Source organism: Callorhinus ursinus, unplaced genomic scaffold (assembly GCF_003265705.2).
Source record: "Callorhinus ursinus isolate GAN/ISIS: 27379988/994484 unplaced genomic scaffold, GSC_fseal_2.0 scaffold61, whole genome shotgun sequence".
Lineage (NCBI taxonomy): Eukaryota > Metazoa > Chordata > Mammalia > Carnivora > Otariidae > Callorhinus > Callorhinus ursinus.
Genome location: NW_027397123.1, coordinates 559,629 through 579,632, shown reverse-complemented (window position 1 = coordinate 579,632; position 20,004 = coordinate 559,629). Strand labels below are relative to the sequence as shown.

The window sequence follows — 20,004 nt, the reverse complement described above, 5'->3', positions numbered from 1 at the left end:
TGCTTGTGTTCCTTCTCTCACTGTGTCTCTCTCTGTCAAATAAATGGATAAAATCTTTAAAAAAAAATTGTTTCAGGGTGCCTGGGTGGCTCAGTGGGTTAAGTGGTTGCCTTTGACTCAGGTCATGGTCCCACAGTCCTGGGATGGAGCCCCGCGTCCGTCTGTCCTCTGTCAGGCTCCCTGCTTAGTGGAGAGCCTGCTTCTCCCTCTCCCTCTGCTTGCCGCTCTGCCTACTTGTGCTCTCTCTGTCTCTCTGTCAAATAAATAAATAAAATCTTTAAAAAAATAAAAATAAATAAAATTGTTTGGGGTCACCATGAACCCTGCCCACATAGGACAGTGACCCATCCTACAGTAGCCCCTAAATGTTCAAGTGAAAGGAAGAGTCACGCATCTCTCACTTTAAATGAAAAGCTGAAATAATTAAGCTATTGAGGAAGGCATGTTGAAAACCAACATAGGCCGAAGGCTCAGTCTCTTGGGCCAAACAGCCAAGTTGTAAATGCAAAGGAAAAGTTCTTGAGGAAAATTAAAAGTGCCACTCCAAAGGAAAGATAAAAAAACAAAACAGCCTTGTTGTTGGTATGGAGGAAGTCTTACTGGTCTGGATAGAAGCTCAAACCAGCCACAACATTCCCTTAAGCCAAAGCCTAATCCAGAGCAAGGTCCTGACTCTCTTCAGGTCTATGAAGGCTGAGTGAGGTAGGGAAGCTGCAGAAGAGAAGTTTGAAACTAGCAGAGGCTGGTTCATGAGGTTTAAGGAAAGAAGCCATCTCCATGACATAAAAGTGCCAGGTGAAGCAGCAAGTGCTGATGTAGAAGCTGCAGCTAATTATCCAGATCTACCAAAAATAATTAATGAAGATGCCTGTCATAAACAAATTTTCAATATAGACAAAACAGCCTTTTATTGGAAGAAGATGCCATTTAGGATTTTCATGGGTAGAGAGGAGAAGTCAATGCCTGGCTTTCAAGCTTTGAAGGACAGGCTGACTCTCTTGGTAGGGGTAATGCAGCTGGTGACTTTAGGTTGAAGCCAGTGCTCATGGACCATTCTGAAGATCCCAAGGCCCTGAAGAATTATGCTACATAAATGGAATAACAAAGCCTGGATGGCAGCACATCTGTTTACAACATGGTCTGCAGAATATTTTAAGCCCACTGCTGAGACCCACTGCTTAGAAAGAAATCCTTTCAAAACACCACTGCTCATGGACAATGCACCCAGTCACCCAAGAGCTCTGATGGAGATGGACAATGAGATTCATGTTTTCATGCCTCCTGACACAACATACATTCTGCAGCCCATGGATCAAGGAGTCATTTGTCTTTCAAGTCTTATTAATTAAGAAATACATTTCTCATAAGGCTATCGCTACCATAGTGATTTCTCTGGTGGGTCTGGGAAAAGCAAGTTGAAAACCTTCTGGAAAGGATTCATCTTTCTAGATGCCATCAGGAACATCTGTGATTCCTGGGAAGAAGTAAAAATATCAACATGAACAGGAGTTTGCAAGAATTTGATTCCGATCCTTATGGATGAATTTGAGAAATCCAAGACTTCAGTGGAGGAAGTCACTGCAGATGTTGTAGAAACAGCAAGAGAACTAAAATTAGAAGTGGATCCTGGGGTGCCTGGGTGGCTCAGTCTGTTAAGCATCTGCCTTCAGCTCAGGTCATGATCCCAGGGTCCTGGGATCAAGCCCCACATCGGGCTCCTGGCTCAGCGAGGAGTCTGCTTCTCCCTCTCCCTCTCTCCCTGCTCATGCTCTCTCTCTCTCTCTATCTCTGCATCTCAGATGAATAAGTAAAATCTTTAAAAAAAAAAAAAAAAAGAAGTGGATCCTGAGGATGGGACTGGATTGCTACCATCTCATGATCAAAGTTTAACAGATGAGGAGTTGCTTCTTGCGAATGAGAAAAGAAAATGGTTTCTTGAGATGGAATCTATTCTTGGTGATGATAGTGTGAAGATTGTTGAAATGACAGGATTTAGGATATTACACAAATGTAGTTGATAAAGTACCAGCAGAATTTGAGAGGACTGACTTCAGTTTTAAAAGCGCTACTGCGGGTAAATGCTATCAAACAGCCTCACATGCTAGAGTGAAACTGTTCATGAAAGAAAGAGTCAATTGATGCAGCAAACTTCATTGCTGTCTTATTTAAAAATTGCCACAGCCACCCAAACCTTTAGCAACCACCACCCTGATTGGTCAGCAGCCCTCAACATCAAGGCAAGACCCTCCACCAGCAAAAAAGATTATGACTAACTGAAAGCTCAGATGATGGTTAACATTTTTCAGCAACAAAGTATTTTTAAATTAAGGTATGTACATTTTTAAGACATACTGCTATTGCACACATAATGGACTACATTATAATGTAAACATAACTTTTATATGCACTGGGAAACCAAAAACTTAATTCGATTCACATTATTGTAATATTTGTTTTACTGCGATGATCTGGAATCAAACTTGAAATATCTCCAAGGTATGCCTGTATAAATCGCCAAATATGTGCAGAATCTGTATGCTGAAAGGGACAAAACACCAATGAAGGAAATCAAAGAACTAAATAAATGGAGAGACATACTATATTCAGGGATGCAAAGACTCATTATTGTTAACATGTCAGTTCTCCCCAAATTGATCTATAAATTTAATGCAATCCAAATAAAAATTCCATTTGTTGTTTTTAAAATACATGTGTGTGGGGCGCCTGGGTGGCTCATCGGTTAAGTGGCTGCCTTCGGCCCGGGGCGTGATCCCAGGGTCCTGGGATTGAGCCCCACATCGGGCTCCCTGCTCAGTGGGGAGTCTGCTTCTCCCTCTCCCTCCCACTCTGCCTACTGTGCTATCTCTCTGTCAAATAAATAAATAAAATCTTAAAAAAAACACGTGTGTGTGTGTATGGCAAGATATATGTGTAATATGTATGTGTATTATACACACACATATATAAGAATGCATATATGGGAAAAAGGATTCATATATAGAGAAAAAGACAATGATAAAGCATGTTTAAGATGATAACATTTGGGGAATCTGGGCAAAGAATATGTACCATTCTTATAAGTTTTCTGTAACTGAAATAAAACAAAAAGATTTTATTTATTTATTTGAGAGAGAGAGCGAGTAAGAGAGCAAGAGAGCACAAGCAGGGAGAGCGGCAGAGGGAGAGGGAGAAGCAGGCTCCCCGCTGAGTAGGGAGCCCGACGTGGGGCTCGATCCCAGGACCCTGAGATCATGACCTGAGCTGAAGGCAGATGCTTAACCAACTGAGCTACCCAGTGCCCCCCAAATAAAAAGATTTTTAAAGGGGTTATACTTAGTGCTTTGTCATCTCTTTTTTTCTTTCAGGTGTTACATATTTTGTGAACACACGGCACACTGTTAAATTTTCTACAGCACTTTTAAAAACCGAGTCATAGTCTATAATAAAAGATAGTTCAGTTTCTTTAACAAATCAGCTATTGTTAGATACTCACATTTGCTCTTCCCTGAGTTTCATCCTTATTCATCCTTTACCTCATATTCTTACTGCCTTCTCAATGTTTCAGACCCTTCCCTCCACTTCCACCCTGGGACTGAGTAAAGCTTTTCATTCCTGGGCCTTTGATGGCAGTGCTGGGGATAGGATGAGTTTAGATCAGGGGTCATCTATCCGTTGTATGAAGCGCACTTTGTTTGGCCTGCATGATGCGTGTTTTTTGCTTGTTTGTTTGTTTTTAAGTAGGCTCCACACCCAGCATGGAGCCCAACGTGGGGCTTGAACTCATGAGATCAAGACCTGAGCTGAGATCAAAGGTTGGACACTTAACCAATCAAGCCACCCAGGCGCCCTGTGGCAGGGTGTTTTTAAGTGTTTGAAGTTATTGTCAAGATTTAAAAATTAGAAGATTTCACTTGAAAATCTCGATTCTTGACTTTCTTGAAACATCAGATCTGGCAACAGTGGGGCCCACATTCCAGCATGGCTCTCATGGCTGGAGTTCAGCTGCTCTCTGTAGAGGAGGAATAGGTTCTCTGCCAGCCCAGCTGTCTTTTCTTACTTATCTGCTGGCTCCCGTATGCACCCAGCCTCACGCAGGGTTCTGAAGACCCAGATCTGGAAACGCCCTCACTCAACACAAGAGCTGCTCAGGACTTGTCTCAGAAAGCAGGGTCGTTTAGAGGAAGAAAGCCCTGGACTATGAGCCAGGAGGGAGAAATTTTAGTCAGCTGGCCTGATCCTCCTGGTTCTAGTCTGCTCATCTGTTAAATGATCTAGATGGGTGGTTCTTAACTGGAAGATGGGAGGAAGGGTCATAATGTTAAAATAAGGTAAAGGTGGGTCTAGCTTTGCTCCCTCAATAAAGTGATGTCCTCCTGCTTGAGGATGACTATCTTACTTGTTGCAGATCATCTGCAAATCCAAACGATAACTATCACATGAGGTTAAGAGAGCCCAGGTTCTGGATTTGAATACCAGCTCTACCATTTTCATGCTTTGTGATGTTGGCCAAGCGACTTCGCCTCTCTGAGCCTGGTATCTTATGTCAGACCTGAGAAAGTAGGAAGTAAGATGTTTTATCTATCTATCTAAAGGGGGATTTCAAATCCCCCTTTAATAGATTAAATCAGATGATGTGTATGAAACACTTATGAGTCCCTGGCAGAAGGTAAAGATTCTGTATAAATGTTGGTTACTTTCACTACCTGCTTCATAAGGTTGTTGTGAGGATTGAAAGATAATACAATAAAGTGTTTTAGCAAAGAACCAGGTACACAGTCAGTATTCAGGAAATGGTTACTTATAATTATTATGCATAAAAACTCCAAAGCAACTCATTGATTTATCATTGCCGAAGATGACAGAGAGAGCTCGGTGATGGTTTGATGGGACTTGGGGGAGTAAAGGAAAGGCTATCACATAGGTTTGAGTCTGAAGTTTAGAAACTGGGAAGCTAGGGAACAAGAAGCAAGAAAGGGGATGATGAGTCCCTGTTTGAAGAGACAGATTCTAAGACTTAAGTAGAAATTGGGATGCCTTTTGGGGGAGACAGAGATATGGAAGACAGAACTAAGGGTTGTCAATGCAGAGAAAGAAGAGAAGATTGGCAGTCAGTGTTGTTTCCCTTTTTTTGCGGACATAAAAGTCCCAGGACTTGAAACAAAGAAGGCAGGGTCCAGATCTGATTGATTTCTGGGTCCCCCTAGCACAGGACTGTCACCGAGCAGGAGCCACTAATTCTCTCTGTGACTTAGTGGAAGTGACTTTCCCCTGTCTGAGCCGTTGCCTCATCTGTAAAATGAGGAAAAGCAAATCTACCTCTGAGGGTGTTGTAAGGATCCTGAGTTTGGAAAGTGCCCGGCAAAAAGTAAGTGCACAAATGGTGTCTGGTGTGACAACCCACAGCACACCCACCAGAATGGAAAAAAAAAATTTTTAAAGAGACAACATCAAGCGTGTGCATGAGTGGCGGGAGTGTAAGTTAGTAGAGCCTGACAGTGTCTACTAAAGCCAAACACACACCTGCCTTTTGGCCAGCAATTCCACTCTTTGGGGTATACCCAGATGTCTATCGAAGAAATGGACGAGAACTTTCATAGCACCAGAATAACCCCAAGCTGGAAAATATCCATTTTGAGGCATATTCACACAATGGAAAGCAGACAGAAATGAAAATGAAGGAACTATTCCTCTGTGCAATGTGGATGTCACAAATGTGATGTCAAGTAAAAAGAAGCCAAATACACAGTACGCACTACGTGGATTGAAAGAGACAAAGGTAATCCAGGCTGCTGGAGATCAGAAAAGGGAAAACTTTCAGAGGGGACGGCATGGCAGGAAAAGAGCCTGTGGGGGGCACCTAATGTTTGGTGTCTTGATCTGAGTACTGGTTATACTGGTGTGTTCACTTTGTGTAAAGCCATTGAATGTCACGCTAATGATTTGCAGACTTCTCTGTATTTACACTAAAATAAAATGTTTACTCAACAAACACTGAGCAGTGTATCCCTGGGGCCAGAAGCAGGGGCTGTGGGGACAGACAGATCCGGGGCTCCACACTCTGACCCTTGTGACAGGCAAGTAGCTTCAAAGCTCTGAGCCTGTGTCCTTCTTTGTAAAAGGGTAACATACTGTCTACCAAGATTCAGTGAATTGAGGCACCTATGACTTAGGCAGGGCCTGGCATAGATAGGTCTGCAGGTCTCCCTCAGGCCCAACGCCTGGCACGGCTGCCTCATTTTCTCCAGCCCTGACCCTGGTTTCTACCTGATTCACTGCTAACCAGTAACGCAGGCTTGGGGCTCCTCAACCCTGATGGGCGAAAAAGAAACCAGGCCACACTTCGCTGAGGCTCGCTGAGGCTCGCATTCCCGGGGCTGGAATTCCTGAGGCTTACAGACTGTTACACTCCTACCGCTCTCAAGGACTTCCTCCGTTGCTTTTACCAGCATAGCTTTCCTCTTGTTAGTGTCACTTTCTCTGATCGCTATAAACACTCCCCAAGATATATTTGCAACGACCTCCAGAGCATATGGCCCACTGATACACATCTGAAGAGCCTCAAGACTGATGTTTTACTAGGTATTAGTAAATAATCTTATCTTAGCAGCAGCTAGCCCCTCAAGGTCCTGAAAGCTTTACTTCCAAATTCCTTAGACTTACTCTATCCTTAGCACCGTCCCCCCCAAACTAGAAGGTATTTAATCAGTCACTCCTCACAAACACAAGTGCAGCTTTTCCTGCCCAGGGGTCCTGTCCCCCTGATATAATAAAGCACCTTCTTCCACCAAAAACGTCTAAAGAATTCTTTCTCCAGCCTTCGCTCCTGGCCCACAGCATATCAAACCCCCAGGCAGGAGCCCGGTGCTTCCCGCCCCCACGCGGGGGACAATCCTCGGGCGCTGCCCACATTTAGATCTCCTAAAGGAACACCTCTGGGGAACCCCGTCCAAAGCATCTCCTGCCCCGCCACTAAACGAGCGCCACCAGCACTTGGCCACCAAGCTCTCCCGGACGGATCGGTTCCTCAACCGAAAAAGCAAGGAAGCAGCGCCGCCTACTGGCGAGAAAAACCGCGCGCGGGCGCCGCTCGAGATGGTGCCACCACGCATTACTGCGCACGCGCACCGCCCCCAGCCCAGGGAAGGAGGGTGCCTAAGCTTGTCTTGGGGGCGGAGCCCAGGACGAAGACTTCCCTTCCCTCCATCCTTCGCGGCCCAGCCAGCCCTCCCTAGCGAAGTGTTAAACTACGTTTCCCAGAATCCACTGAGGTCCTAGTCTTCCGGTAGCGTCGGCGGAAGCGGTGACTGGATCTGGCTGGGCCACACAGAGGCCGGCTTGGTCACTATGGAGGAAATAGGCATCTTAGTGGAGAAAGCTCAGGTCCGGTGCGGCCGGGCTCGCGGGGAGAGGCCGACCTGCGTGGGGTGCTGAGTGGCTGGGGGATTTCCGGCCTGGGTCTGGCTGGGTCTGGAGGCCTCGGTGGAGAGCTCTATGCCGCCCCGAGGCCTGGCTCGGTGGCTGAATGATGTTAGGAGGGCAGTAAGGCTCAGAACGCGCGGCGGCAGGAATGAGTGACGTTACAGGTTCTTTGGCACGGAATGATTTCGGGGGCTAGCTAGGAGTGCTTGGTGATATCGGTGGCCCGGCGGGGCTGCGGATGTGTCGGGGTGTGAGTGATAGGGGACTTGGCCGTGGGCAGAATGATGTCTCAAGGGGGCCGGGGAGCTGACTGACGTTCGGGGCTTGGCTGGTGTTGGGGGGCTTCGTAATATCTGTGGTCTCGCCGAGTGATGTTTGCGGCCGACCTAGGGAACTGGATGACATAAGGACCTAATTTGAGTTCGGGTTCTGTGACATGAGGGATCTTTTGAGGAAAACTGGGTAATGTTAGAATGTTCGAAGGTGACTTTAAGAGCCTATAATGAGATAGTCGTGTGATACTAGGAACTTGTTGAGGGGGGCTAAGAGACACTGGAGTCCGGTAAGGAGTTGATGTGACCTTTAGGCCCTAGTTGGGAGTCAGGTTGATATTGGGGATATGTTACAAGGGGCGTGTGATAGTAAAATACTGTTTGGGGAGCTAGTTGACAAAGGGGCCCTCTTAGAGGCTAGGTGATATCAGGAGCTTATTTAGGGGACTGAGAGGCTTGTAGAGTCTCTTTAGAGGGGCTGAATGATGTCAGGAGCCTGTTAGGGGCCAAGTGGTTCATGGTGGAGTGGGGAGGGTGCTCTAGATTCTTTCATGAGGGGACGCTCTTTTTCCAATCTGAGTTTTCTCCCTTGTTCTAGGATGAGATCCCAGCACTGTCTGTGTCACGGCCCCAGACTGGCCTTTCCTTCCTGGGGCCTGAGCCCGAGGACCTGGAGGACCTGTACAGCCGCTACAAGGTACAGTCAACCGCAGTCTGGACCCTGCACAGGGCCCAGCATGCCATACTCCCCCCACCTTCCACTGCTGCCTGGCTCAGCAGGACTGGAGACAACCGTCTGCCTTACCCCTCTCCGCTCACAGAAGCTGCAGCAAGAGCTGGAGTTCCTCGAGGTGCAGGAGGAATACATCAAGGATGAGCAGAAGAACCTGAAGAAGGAATTCCTCCATGCCCAAGAGGAGGTGAAGCGAATCCAGAGCATCCCACTGGTCATCGGACAGTTTCTGGAGGCTGTGGATCAGAATACAGCCATTGTGGGCTCCACCACAGGTGCGTGGGTGGGTGCATAGCAGAGCACCTCATTCACTCATCTGTTCATTAAACATCGGTTAACTCTTTTCCTGTCACGGACCAGGAAGTGTGCTGGGGTCTTAGGAGAGCAAACAAAGCAAGGCAATGTAATGGTATTTTTCTAACTTTGATACAAAAGTAGACATATATTTTACATTCTCTCTCTACACGTGTGTATGTGTGTGTTTTGTGTGTGTTCGTGTATATATATACATATATATATGTACCTAGGTGTACAGTTGACCTTTGAACAACACAGGTTTGAACTGTACGGGTCTTCTTATACATGGATTTTTTTGGATAAATACAGTACAGTACTGTAAACGTATTTCCTCTTCCTTACGATTTGCTCGATATTTTTTTAGCTTACTTCACTGTAAGGTTATAGCATATAATACGTAAAACATACAAAACGTGTTAATTGACTGTTTTTGGTATTGGTAAGGCTTCTGGTCAACAGTGGGCTATTGGTAGTTGAGTTTTTGGGGAGTCAAGTTATATGTGGATTTTCAGTTCCCTGGGGGGTCGGCGCTGCTAACCCCTGCATTGTTCAAGGGTCAACTACATACATATCCATATATAAAAACTAAATACATATTGAAAGTTTCATCAAATCATATTTAGCCTTACTATGTGTCACATACTCTGATGTTTTTTATTCTGTTCTAGCCTGTTTTTGTCTTAAACACTGTTCTGGATGTGACCCTCTAAGTTGATTTCATGACTGTTACTGGGTTGGGACCGGCAATTTGAAACCATGGGTGAAGTGTGAAGAGCTTGGGCTCTGGTAGGACTCAGTATGTAGTAGCTGCTGTTGTTAACACGGGTTTAGGCCCTGCCCTTATGGTGGTTGTCGTCTCTGTATGTTATCTGTCATTTCCTGCTTCTGGCCTCTGCTCTTTTGGAGGATCAAGCCATATTCTTGTAAAGGTGGGGAATGGAATGTAACTGGGCCTGGAATTGGACTGATAGGCCGGAGGTGAGGTGGTGAAGGGAGGGAGATCCCCAGAATGAGGCTTGTGTCTTGGACCTGTAGGACTTGGGACAGTGGGGCTATCCCTGAGATGCCGACATGGGCAGAAGAGTAGGTTTGGAGGGAGACAGTGCAGGCAGCCGAGGACTTCACAGGGAGGGGTCCGCGAGGCTGCTAGACAGCCAGGTCTGAAGGTCAGGAGAGAGACTGATGCTGGACAGAGGTGAGCATCACCACCATAAGAGTAGAAGGTGGATGGAAGCCGTGGGCCTGCAGGCTGGGCGAGCAGGGAGGAGTCTGGTGCAGAGACCTAGGTGGGAGCAGAAGGCTGAATCAGGTGGGGTCTGTGGGGAAGGAGAGGAGTTTGGAGACATTCAGGAGGCTGGGTGGAAGAGCATAGGGACCGATGGGCTGTGGAGGGCAGGGGAGAAAGGTCCAGCATGAGGCTTGGCACTCTAGCTGGTGACTAGGGACCACGGGCCTCCCTGAGACAGGGACCCAAGAGGAGCAGCACAGTGAGTGAGGGAGACCCTGGGGTCATGCGGGGGGGACACATTCCAGGAGGCTGCTGCTCACCTAGGGCTGGAGCTTGAGAGACCGTCGGGGCTGGAGATGGACAAGGAAGCTGTCGTCATGAATGTGGGGATGGACTGGAGGAGGCAAGACTAGAGGCCAGGAGGGCCGTTTGGGGTCTGAATGAAAGATACTGGTGGCCTGGAGGCTACGACTGTAAGATTTGGGGGAGGAGACAGTTTTGAGGTTCTCGGCACTTCTGACTTTCCCTGCTCCCTTCCTGTCTCCCAAAGGCTCCAACTACTATGTGCGCATCCTGAGCACCATTGACCGGGAGCTGCTCAAGCCTAATGCCTCAGTGGCCCTCCACAAGCACAGCAATGCCCTGGTGGACGTGCTGCCTCCCGAGGCAGACAGCAGCATCATGATGCTCACCTCAGGTGAGAGGGGGAGCCCAGGGCCGGGGAAGCCTGAGGGGACCCTGTGGGCCCGGTTGGGAGCCCCTGCTCTGCTCTCCCACCAGACCAGAAGCCAGACGTGATGTATGCAGACATCGGGGGCATGGACATCCAGAAGCAAGAGGTGCGGGAGGCTGTGGAGCTCCCGCTTACACACTTTGAGCTCTATAAGCAGGTGAGGGGCTGGAAGTGCCAGGGAAGGGACAGCCCCCCACCCCCTCCCGCCCCGTCTCGAGTTGGTGGTGGGACTCCCTGGCTCATTCTTCTTTACCTCTGCATTTCAGATCGGCATCGACCCTCCCCGAGGCGTCCTCATGTACGGCCCACCTGGCTGCGGGAAGACCATGTTGGCAAAGGCCGTGGCTCATCACACGACAGGTGAGCCGCTGGGCCCTTCCCTGGAGCTCTGACCTTCTGGGCTCTTGGGACCTCGCTCCCTGCTTTCTCATCTTCCCCAGGAAGTGGCAAGGTGTGGCGATTAAGAACGGGGGCTGTGGGGTCAAAGCCCCAGACTGCCTCTCACTGGCTGTGCCGTCCTGGGGAGGTGGCTTCACTGCCTCATGCCTCAGTCCCCTTGTCTAACAGAAGACTCGCTTCACAGTGGGATGTCACCCATTAGTAACCATGAGTTCAAATTCAGGGGTTGCAACCAGCATGTAAAAAAATGAAACTGGAAACATCAGCATCCATCCCACATAGTAAGAGCTCGTATTACTTCGTGAAACCTTTTGTGCACACATGTACACTTGTGGTTGTTTATACACGTATTTCTTATAGGTTCCAGACAAAAGCGTTTGAAAGTCGCTCTGTTACTGTTTGTAAAGCCTGAGATTCGGGTTCGGCACATCTTAAAATCTTAACATGTGTGAGCCAGGGGCAATAGAAGGCAGTGGTTAAGCAGTGGGTTTTCTGGGCCAGGCTGAGTGGGTTTGAAATCTGGCTCCCCTATGTAAGCTAGTGTATGTCACTACTTAATAAGTTAGTTTCTCTGTGACTCCCGTTTCTTATCTGTCTGGGTTATTCGGAGGATTAAATCAATATAAAGCTTCTAGAACCATACCTGGCACGTAGAGAGTGGACAAGAAATGCCAGCCATTGTCCTGAACATTCATTTGCTTAGTGGTTCATTGGACTTCTGCTCTCTCAGGCCCTGAGCTGAGCTCAGACGTGTCCAATGTTGGAGAACCTCGCAGTGTGGCTGGGGAAAAAGAAAAACACATAGAACTCATTCAGTTACTATTTATTGAGTACCTAATGTGTGCCAAGCCACGCTCTCGGTGCAGGAGACACGGCAGTGAACAGAACAAAGTCTCCTTTCTTCGTGGAGGTGATGTCTTAGTTGGGGAAGTCCTTGGACAGATAAACAGGTGAACAGATTATAGGTCACGTGATGCTGAATGCATGATGAGAGGAAGCAGGACAAAGCGCTGCCACTTTGTATGGCAGAACTGGGGGGTGGTCAGGGAAGACTTTTATGAGGTGATGTTCACATAAAGAGATGAGGGAATGAGTCACATGGATGTCTGGGGGAGGCATGTATCAGGTGGCCAGACTATCTGGTGTGGCGGGAATGTGCTTAGTGTTCCAGGAATAACAAGGAGGCCCCTGCAGCTGAAGTGAGTGAGCGAGAGGGCTCACAGTTGGGAGGGGAGGTTGAGTAGGAGCAGTCTGCAGAGCAGTGATGCCCCGGGGAAGCAGGGAGAGAAGTGGGGTCGCCCTCACGGGAGGGCGCGTTGGTCCATCCTGGCTGTGCCTCTCAGGTAGGGCTTCCCAGAGGAAGCGAGGCATGAGCGATTTGTCAGGCACACAATTGGGAGGGAGCATCCCAGAATAGTATGTGCAAAGGCCCGGGGTGGGAAAGAACTTTTTATTGAGTTGTGAGTAGACCATGACGAAACTCCACAAGGGTAGGACCTTGTACATTCATTCTTTCCTGCGTTTCCTGCACCTGCCCAGTAACGCACTGTGGTACTTGCTCGGCCGATGTTGGTGGGCTGGCTGAAGGAGGGCTGTGCTTGGCAGGTTCCCCGGGGGTGAGGCTGGAGAGCTCAGAAGGGGTGTGAATATAGTCTTAGCACGAATCTCAGGGATTTTGCACGTTGTCCTGGGGGCAGGGTGGTTTTAGACAGGCAGGGGGCAATAGAAGTACAATGCAAGCTGCATATAGAATTTAAGGATTTTAAGTGCCCACTAAAAGAAATAAGTACGAGAAGTAGGTGAACTTGATATATTTTATTTAACAAGTATACTCAAAGTACTAATATTTTAACATGTAGCAGATATAAAATCGGAGATTTTTTCTATTACTTTTTTACTATAGTAAAATATATATAACAAAGATTAGTGTTTTAACCAATTTTTAAGTGTACAATTCAGTGGCATTAAGAACATTCACAGTGCTGCACAGCCTCCACTCCTGTCCCATTTCCAGAACTTGGGACAGAACCATGGTCCCAGACTAAAACTCCAGACCCATTAGACACTAACTGTGTTCTCCACATCCCCTCGCCCCCAAACCCAATAACCTCTGTTCTACTTCCAGTGGCAAGGAATTTGACTGTCATACATGAGTATCTCATAGAAGTAGATGAATCCTACATTTGTGTGTTCATGACTGCCTTTTTCACTTAGCCTGTTGTCTTCAGGGCTCATCCTTGCTGGAGCAGGTGTCAAAATAGAATTCCTTTTTAAGACCGAATAATATTCCACTGTATGTATATACCGTGTTTTCTTTATCTGGACGTTGGTTGGTGGACATTTGTTGAGATATTTTACACTAGTTTGTACTAAGTCTCTGAAGTCTGGTGACTATTTCACAGTGACAGCCTATCTCATTTTGGACCAGCCACATTTCTGTTCCCCAGCAGCCACATGTGGCCAGTGGCTACCCCGTTAGAGAAGTGGTATGATTAGATAAGATTTTTTTTATGTTATGTTATGTTAATCACCATACATTACATCTTAGATAAGCTTTTTGAAAGATTATTCTGGCAGCTGGAAGTGAACTGGAGGAAGGAGAAATCTGACAGCCAGTTAGAAGACTTTGGCGTGATCTGGAGGACTGACTGTTGTAGCCTTGGGCAGAGGCCTTGGGGGTAGGGGTTGAAGAGAGAAGGTAGAATCAGGGGGTAGAAGTGACAGGATTTACTGACTGACTAGAGGGGGTTGGCAAGTGGGAGGAGTCAGGAGCAACTTCCACTTTCTTCCTGGGGCCATGGGGGCCGGGTAATGGTGACCCTCACAGGACTGGCGTTGGGGGAAGACGGGTTGAGTGTGGGACGTGCTGTAATTCAGTGACCAGGAGATTTTCACTGAAACACAGTACAAGAGATTGGGAGGACGGGGAAAGGGAGGTGGGGGGGCGGGGCGGGGGACAGGGCACTGCAGCAGTGGAGTGTGGGGAAGGCAGACAGACCGAGGCTCGAGTCAGATAACGGAGTTCAGAAGTTGGGATTTCACAGGTAACAGTGTGGACACCTGCAGAGCGGTCATGTAAATGTGTGGCCGAAGCAAACACTGGGATTTGTTTAGATACCCTGAGGTTTGCCGTTGAGCAAGCCCCCAGGTGATGTAGGTATGGGAGAGGAGGAACACCTTGAGCTGGGTGTGGATTCTGGATGTTAGGGCGTGCGGAGCAGGCCTGCCACATGCACAGCTCTTGGTTAGGACAGAAAACCTCCAGGGCTGCATCATGGACAGCGTGGCTCCCTTCCCTGTGGTAGCTGAAAGGAGGGTTCTGGAGGTTGCTCCATGCCACACACAGCCACATCTAGTCATTAACAAATACATTAGACTTTAAGAAATAAGTTCAAAAGGAGAGGCCCAGAACCAGCCTGTCTTCAGCTACATTGCCACTTGTTGGTTATGTCAGAATATGTGCTTGGGGTCCTGGATTCGTGATTTGGGTAGCTGCTGGGTTGCTATGGGGTGCAAGCAGATGGCTGCTGGTCCTCCCAGCAGGATCTGGGACACAGCCCCAGGGCATGAGAGAATGACCGGGCTACTTGGAGTGGGTGTTCAAAGAAGACTCGGGGGATTCGCAGTTTCTGTAAAGCAGTACAGGCCCTGTGGGAGGCCCTTCCTCATCTAACCCTTGTCATCCTGCCATCAGCTGCGTTTATCCGGGTCGTGGGCTCAGAGTTTGTACAGAAGTACTTGGGTGAGGGCCCCCGCATGGTCCGGGACGTGTTCCGCCTGGCCAAGGAGAACGCACCTGCCATCATCTTCATAGATGAGATTGATGCCATTGCCACCAAGAGATTTGATGCCCAAACAGGGGGTGAGTGATGCCTCAAAAGGGCCTGGGGTCTTGAGCGGGCTTGTACAGGATGCCTTGGACTGACCGTGTTGTGCTCTCCAGCTGACAGGGAGGTTCAGAGAATCCTGCTGGAGCTGCTGAACCAAATGGATGGATTTGACCAGAACGTTAATGTCAAGGTTCGGGATTCAGGCTGGGCAAGGGGAGGTGTGGTATCGGAATCAGGGGAAGGTGGAGGCTGGTGTGTGCAGGGGCAGGTATCATGACAGGAAAGAGGGTGTAGGGGGGACAGAGGTCTGAGCTGACCTGTCCGCAATGCCAGGTGATCATGGCCACAAACAGAGCAGACACTCTGGATCCTGCCCTGCTGCGGCCAGGACGCCTTGACCGTAAAATCGAATTTCCACTCCCTGACCGCCGCCAGAAGAGGTTGATTTTCTCCACTATCACCAGCAAGATGAATCTCTCTGAGGAGGTTGACTTGGAAGATTGTATCCTGCTCTGGAAATGAGGGGAGGGTCCTGGTTGGGAACAGGGACTGGATCTTCATCACCATCTCCGCCTTCACTGTGACCCAACTTGTACAGGGTGGGAGACCAAGGTCCAGGGGTGGGGATGGTGACAAAGACAGCTCGAGGATGACTTCTGGTTCCAGGCATTTACCCCCTCATGCAGGGAAAGGGGTTTCCTTAATTCAACTGCTGCAGATGTGGCCCGACCAGATAAGATTTCAGGAGCTGATATTAACTCCATCTGTCAGGAGGTGAGTGAAGGTTTCTCTCTGGATCCCGGCAGGGGGTGTATGAAGACCCTCTTTGAGACCACTCTGCCACAATCCTCATGTCCCACATTGCCTCCCTGGGGCTTGGGGCCTGGTCTCTCCCTCCACCGTCACTAGGGCTGAGGAATAGATTTTAACTCTCGTCCCTCAACAGAGCGGAATGTTGGCCGTCCGTGAGAACCGCTACATTGTTCTGGCAAAGGACTTCGAGAAAGCGTACAAGACAGTCATCAAGAAGGACGAGCAGGAGCATGAGTTTTATAAGTGACCCACCCCCTGTGGTGGGAGGGGAGGGGAGGGGACTTTTCTCACCTCCCCAACCTCTGTCCCAAAACCTAGTGTTCTTTTTTCTCTACCCAGGATTGGGTTACTCAATAAATATACAAGATTGAATCTGTTCAATTTCTTCCTAAAAGTTTCACTCCTTTGGAAAAAACTGGGCCATGAATAGGATGTTCTGTCCCCTCCTGCTCTCCTGACAGATGAATGGGTGAGGTACAGTCCTGGGTTACGGTCTGAGAGAGAAGCAAAGAATTCAAATCAAATGACTTCAGAAATTTGGGGAAAAGAAGCAGAAATCGAATCTCAGACCACAGCCCTTGACCACAAATAAAGCCCCTGCACATTCCCCTGCCCACATTTCCTAGAGTAGGTAGAAGACCGTTTGAGTCTTTGGTGATTCCTGCCTTCCTCACACTCAGACGGAATATCAAGGAGATAGCCCCGCAGAGTCCCCAAGAGTAGGGCTGACAGTCAGAGTCCCCAAGAGTAGGGCTGACGGTCAGAGTCCCCAAGAGTAGGGCTGACGGTTAGAGTCCCCAAGAGTAGGGCTAAGGGTTGCAGGGAGGAGGTGGGATGGCTGGGTTTTGTGACTGTCCTTGGCTCTTCTCCCTATGGTCTTGTTGGGGCACAAATGTGTGTGGTTGGACCAATTCCCATTCTCTCTTGAGGTCTCCGGTGAGACACCTCTCCCTCTGGGTAGCCTTTCCTGATGCCCCAACTTGAGAAGGAACCCTTCTATGCTCCACTGGCACCATGTCCATGCTCTGCTTGGCACTTATGCCCCCTTAGACTTCCTCACTGCTTGCCTGTCCCTCCTCTGAACTGGAAGCTCCTATAGGCAAGGAATTGTGGCCTGATCACAGTTCAAGTCCCAGTGCCTACACATGGTAGACATTCACTTAACTATTTCTTGAACAAATACACAAATGTCACTATGTATTTGGAGGTGAGATAGGAAGAAAGTATAAGGAAAGACAGTAGTCACAGGTCCTTGAGGAGATGGGGGTGATTCCTCTGTAGAGGAGCATGGCAGGTTGAGTGGAGGTTACCCTTTCCTCCTCCCTGGAACCTCGCTAAAATGAGAGAAGAGAGCAAGATGTACATTCACAAGGACACAGGAGGAGAGAGGACACGGTAGCAACGCAGTTTTGGGGAGAGGCAGATAACTGCTCTTCTACCCAACTGAGCCTGAAGTAAAGGGGAGCCCATAACAGATTGGCACTCGGAGATCACCAGTGCCACGTTCCGAAGGGGAGGGCTGGAAACACGGACTACCTGAAAGGCTACACAAAAATCAGAATTCATACACCAAGTGGGACTCAAACCTGGCCTGCAGTGAAGGAACGAGTTGTTATTCCAGGCCCCAAACCCCTTCTCCAGCCTGGTTGGACGTTTACTCCAGGAAAGGCTGGACCCTGGGTCTCTGGGCTGGCAGGCCTGAAGCAGGGATGAGAGAGGGCATGCGTGCGGAAGACAAGGTTAAGTGAGAGCCCCGGGCAGGCAACTCAAGGATTCCTTCTGAGGAAACCAAGCAGCACAAGAGAAAAAAGGAAAATACATTGTTCATACACCTTAAGCCCTCATCTTTCACACTCACTAGCAGCTAATATCTAAAACTGATGAATTAACAAAAGCATAGACTTCAGAAATATGGAAGTGAATTCAAAACAAGAGGATGGGAAGTAGTCTACTCTTGGAAGTAGGGAAATAGGGGGTGAGGGTGCCATGGGAATGCTTTTGTTTTGTTATACACTTTATACGTATTACAGGACAGTGTTGAATGGAAGAACCTTGTTTCTGACCTTAGGGGAAAAACATTAAATATTTTATCATAAAGTGTATGTTAGCTGTTCATTTTCATACATAATCCCTTATCAAACTGGGAAAGTTTTGTTTTATTTGTAGCTTATTGAGAGTCCTCATGAATGGTATTGAGTTTTGTCAAATACATAAAAAGCAACTATTGACACAATCTTTTGGTTTCTTTCCTTCTTAAGATGGTGGATTACTTTGATTCATTTTAGAATGTCATACCAGCCTTGCATTCCTAGGTTAGGCCCCACCTGGTCGTGGTGTATTATCCTTTATATATATTGCTGAATTCCATTTGCTAATTGTGGGTTTGTGGGTTTTTTTTTTCTTTTTGGTTTTTTTGGAAATTTTTGTGTGTATGCTTATTACTGATTTTGGTCTACAATTTTTTTCCTCATGATATCTTTCTTAGGTTTTAGTATCAGTGTTGAGATGGGAAATGTTCCTTCTTTCTCTATTTTCTGAAAGAGATATTAATGTCGTATTATCTCTTTCTTAAATCGTGGGTACAGTTGACATTAAAGTCATCTGAACCTGGAGTTTTCTTTGTGAGAAAGATTTATATTTTCAAAAACAATATATGCCCCCAATTTGAATTTTTATATTACAGCAGATAAATTAAAATGAAATTTAAAAGAGAAAAGTTCCATTTTTAGAGAACATAAAATACTTAGGAATAAATTTAACAAAACACATACCTGAAAATTACACAATTTTGTTGTGAGAAGCTAGAGAATACCTAACTAAATGGAATGATGTGCCATAATCATGGCTGAGAAGACCCAAAAATGTTTAGAAGTCAGTTTTCCTCAAGTTGAACTATACACTCAATGGTGAATCAAAATCCCAACAGGCACTTCTGCAGAAATTGCTGTTGATTGTAAGCATGTGGAAATGCAAAGGACTTAGAATACTTAAGGGTATTTTAAAGGAAGAATAAAGCTGGGGGATTTACACTACCTGAACTCAAGATTTACTATGAAGCTAAAATCAAGGCCATGTGGTGTTGGTATAATGATAAATTGATAAGTGGAACAAAATAGAGGATCGAGAAATAGATTATATTCATACAGTCATTTGATTGTCCTAAAAAACTCCAAGGCAGTTCAATGCAGGAAAGGATAGTTCTTTCAAAAAATCGTGCTGGAACAACTGGATAAACTTGGGAAAATTAACCTCAACCTATATCTAACACCATACCCCCAAATTAAATTGAGGTGGATCAAAGATATAAAGAACTATGAAGTTTCTAGAATAAAATATGGTAGAATATCATCATGACTTTGGACTAAGAAAAAGCCCTAACCTTAAAAAGAAAAAATAAATAAATTGAACTTCAATAAAACTAAAAATTTCTCATCAAAAGATACCATTAGGGCAATGAAAATGAAGTTATGGGCTGACATGAAATATTTATAATACATATATCCAAAAAGGGCTTCTCTTTAGCATATCTAAAGAACTCATACAACTTAATAGGATGAAAATAAAAGACAAAAAATGGGCAAAAGATGTGAACAGACACTTCACAAAAGATAGACAAATGGACAATAAGAACAACAACAACAAAAAAGTCCACAGCATGAGTGTTTTAACCATATTACTTTGGGTAAGGTATGGTGATGCAGATCAAGAGAGAGAAAGTGGAGAATTTTACAATTTATTATACTCACAGTTCCCAGGGGAGAACACAGCATGCCATGTGGGGTCGCTTTGTGGAAGTGCCAGGATCGTACACAAGGCCACGGGAGAGAAGAGAACTGTGGGCAAGCACCTTTATTGCTGTTTCTGTGGGAAGGAACGAAGGAGGCAAGGTAAGCAGGCTTAGGACTGCTACTTTGAATAATTTCAGCAGACTCTGAGGAAGAGGGGCTGTCCCTGGTTGTCCGGTACCTGGTCCTGGGACAATTAAGGCAGGTGTATAGTGTCCCGGAGTGTGAGCCCCAATGAGAGAGGTAGTTAGGGTGTGCACTTAACCAGCAGCTCAAGAAGAGCAACTGATTGGCCTCTAGCCAAGGTCTAAAAACATTTGGAGATAACCCATTTGTAAAAACGGTATTAGAATGGGTCCTCAAGTCACCACGAAAAACACAAAGCCACCACAATAGCAAGTACAACATATCTACTAGAATGGTTAAAATGTGAAAGACAGACAATGTCAAACGTTAACAAGGCTGTGGAGAAACTGAAACTGTTACGTATTGCTC

General features: G+C 46.9%; 1 protein-coding gene across 1 annotated transcript; it reads left to right on the top strand.

Annotated features, from left to right (window-relative positions):
• Window positions 1–7,252: 7,252 nt before the first annotated feature.
• Window positions 7,253–16,096, top strand: PSMC4 (proteasome 26S subunit, ATPase 4). Its single transcript, XM_025854612.2, has 11 exons — window positions 7,253–7,380; window positions 8,290–8,388; window positions 8,513–8,699; window positions 10,500–10,646; window positions 10,730–10,839; window positions 10,949–11,042; window positions 14,776–14,943; window positions 15,025–15,101; window positions 15,245–15,413; window positions 15,630–15,685; window positions 15,858–16,096. The coding sequence occupies exons 1-11, from the start codon at window positions 7,345–7,347 to the stop codon at window positions 15,969–15,971; spliced, it is 1,257 nt and encodes a 418-aa protein (XP_025710397.1). The 5' UTR covers window positions 7,253–7,344; the 3' UTR covers window positions 15,972–16,096.
• The last annotated feature ends 3,908 nt before the right edge of the window (window positions 16,097–20,004 follow it).

Coding starts and splice junctions, on each gene's coding strand:
- PSMC4 (XM_025854612.2), top strand. CDS start 7,345: ATGGAGGAAATAGGCATCTTAGTGGAGAAAGCTCAG. Junction 8,389..8,512: donor ACCTGTACAGCCGCTACAAG/GTACAGTCAACC, acceptor CTCCGCTCACAG/AAGCTGCAGCAAGAGCTGGA. Junction 10,840..10,948: donor ACTTTGAGCTCTATAAGCAG/GTGAGGGGCTGG, acceptor TCTGCATTTCAG/ATCGGCATCGACCCTCCCCG.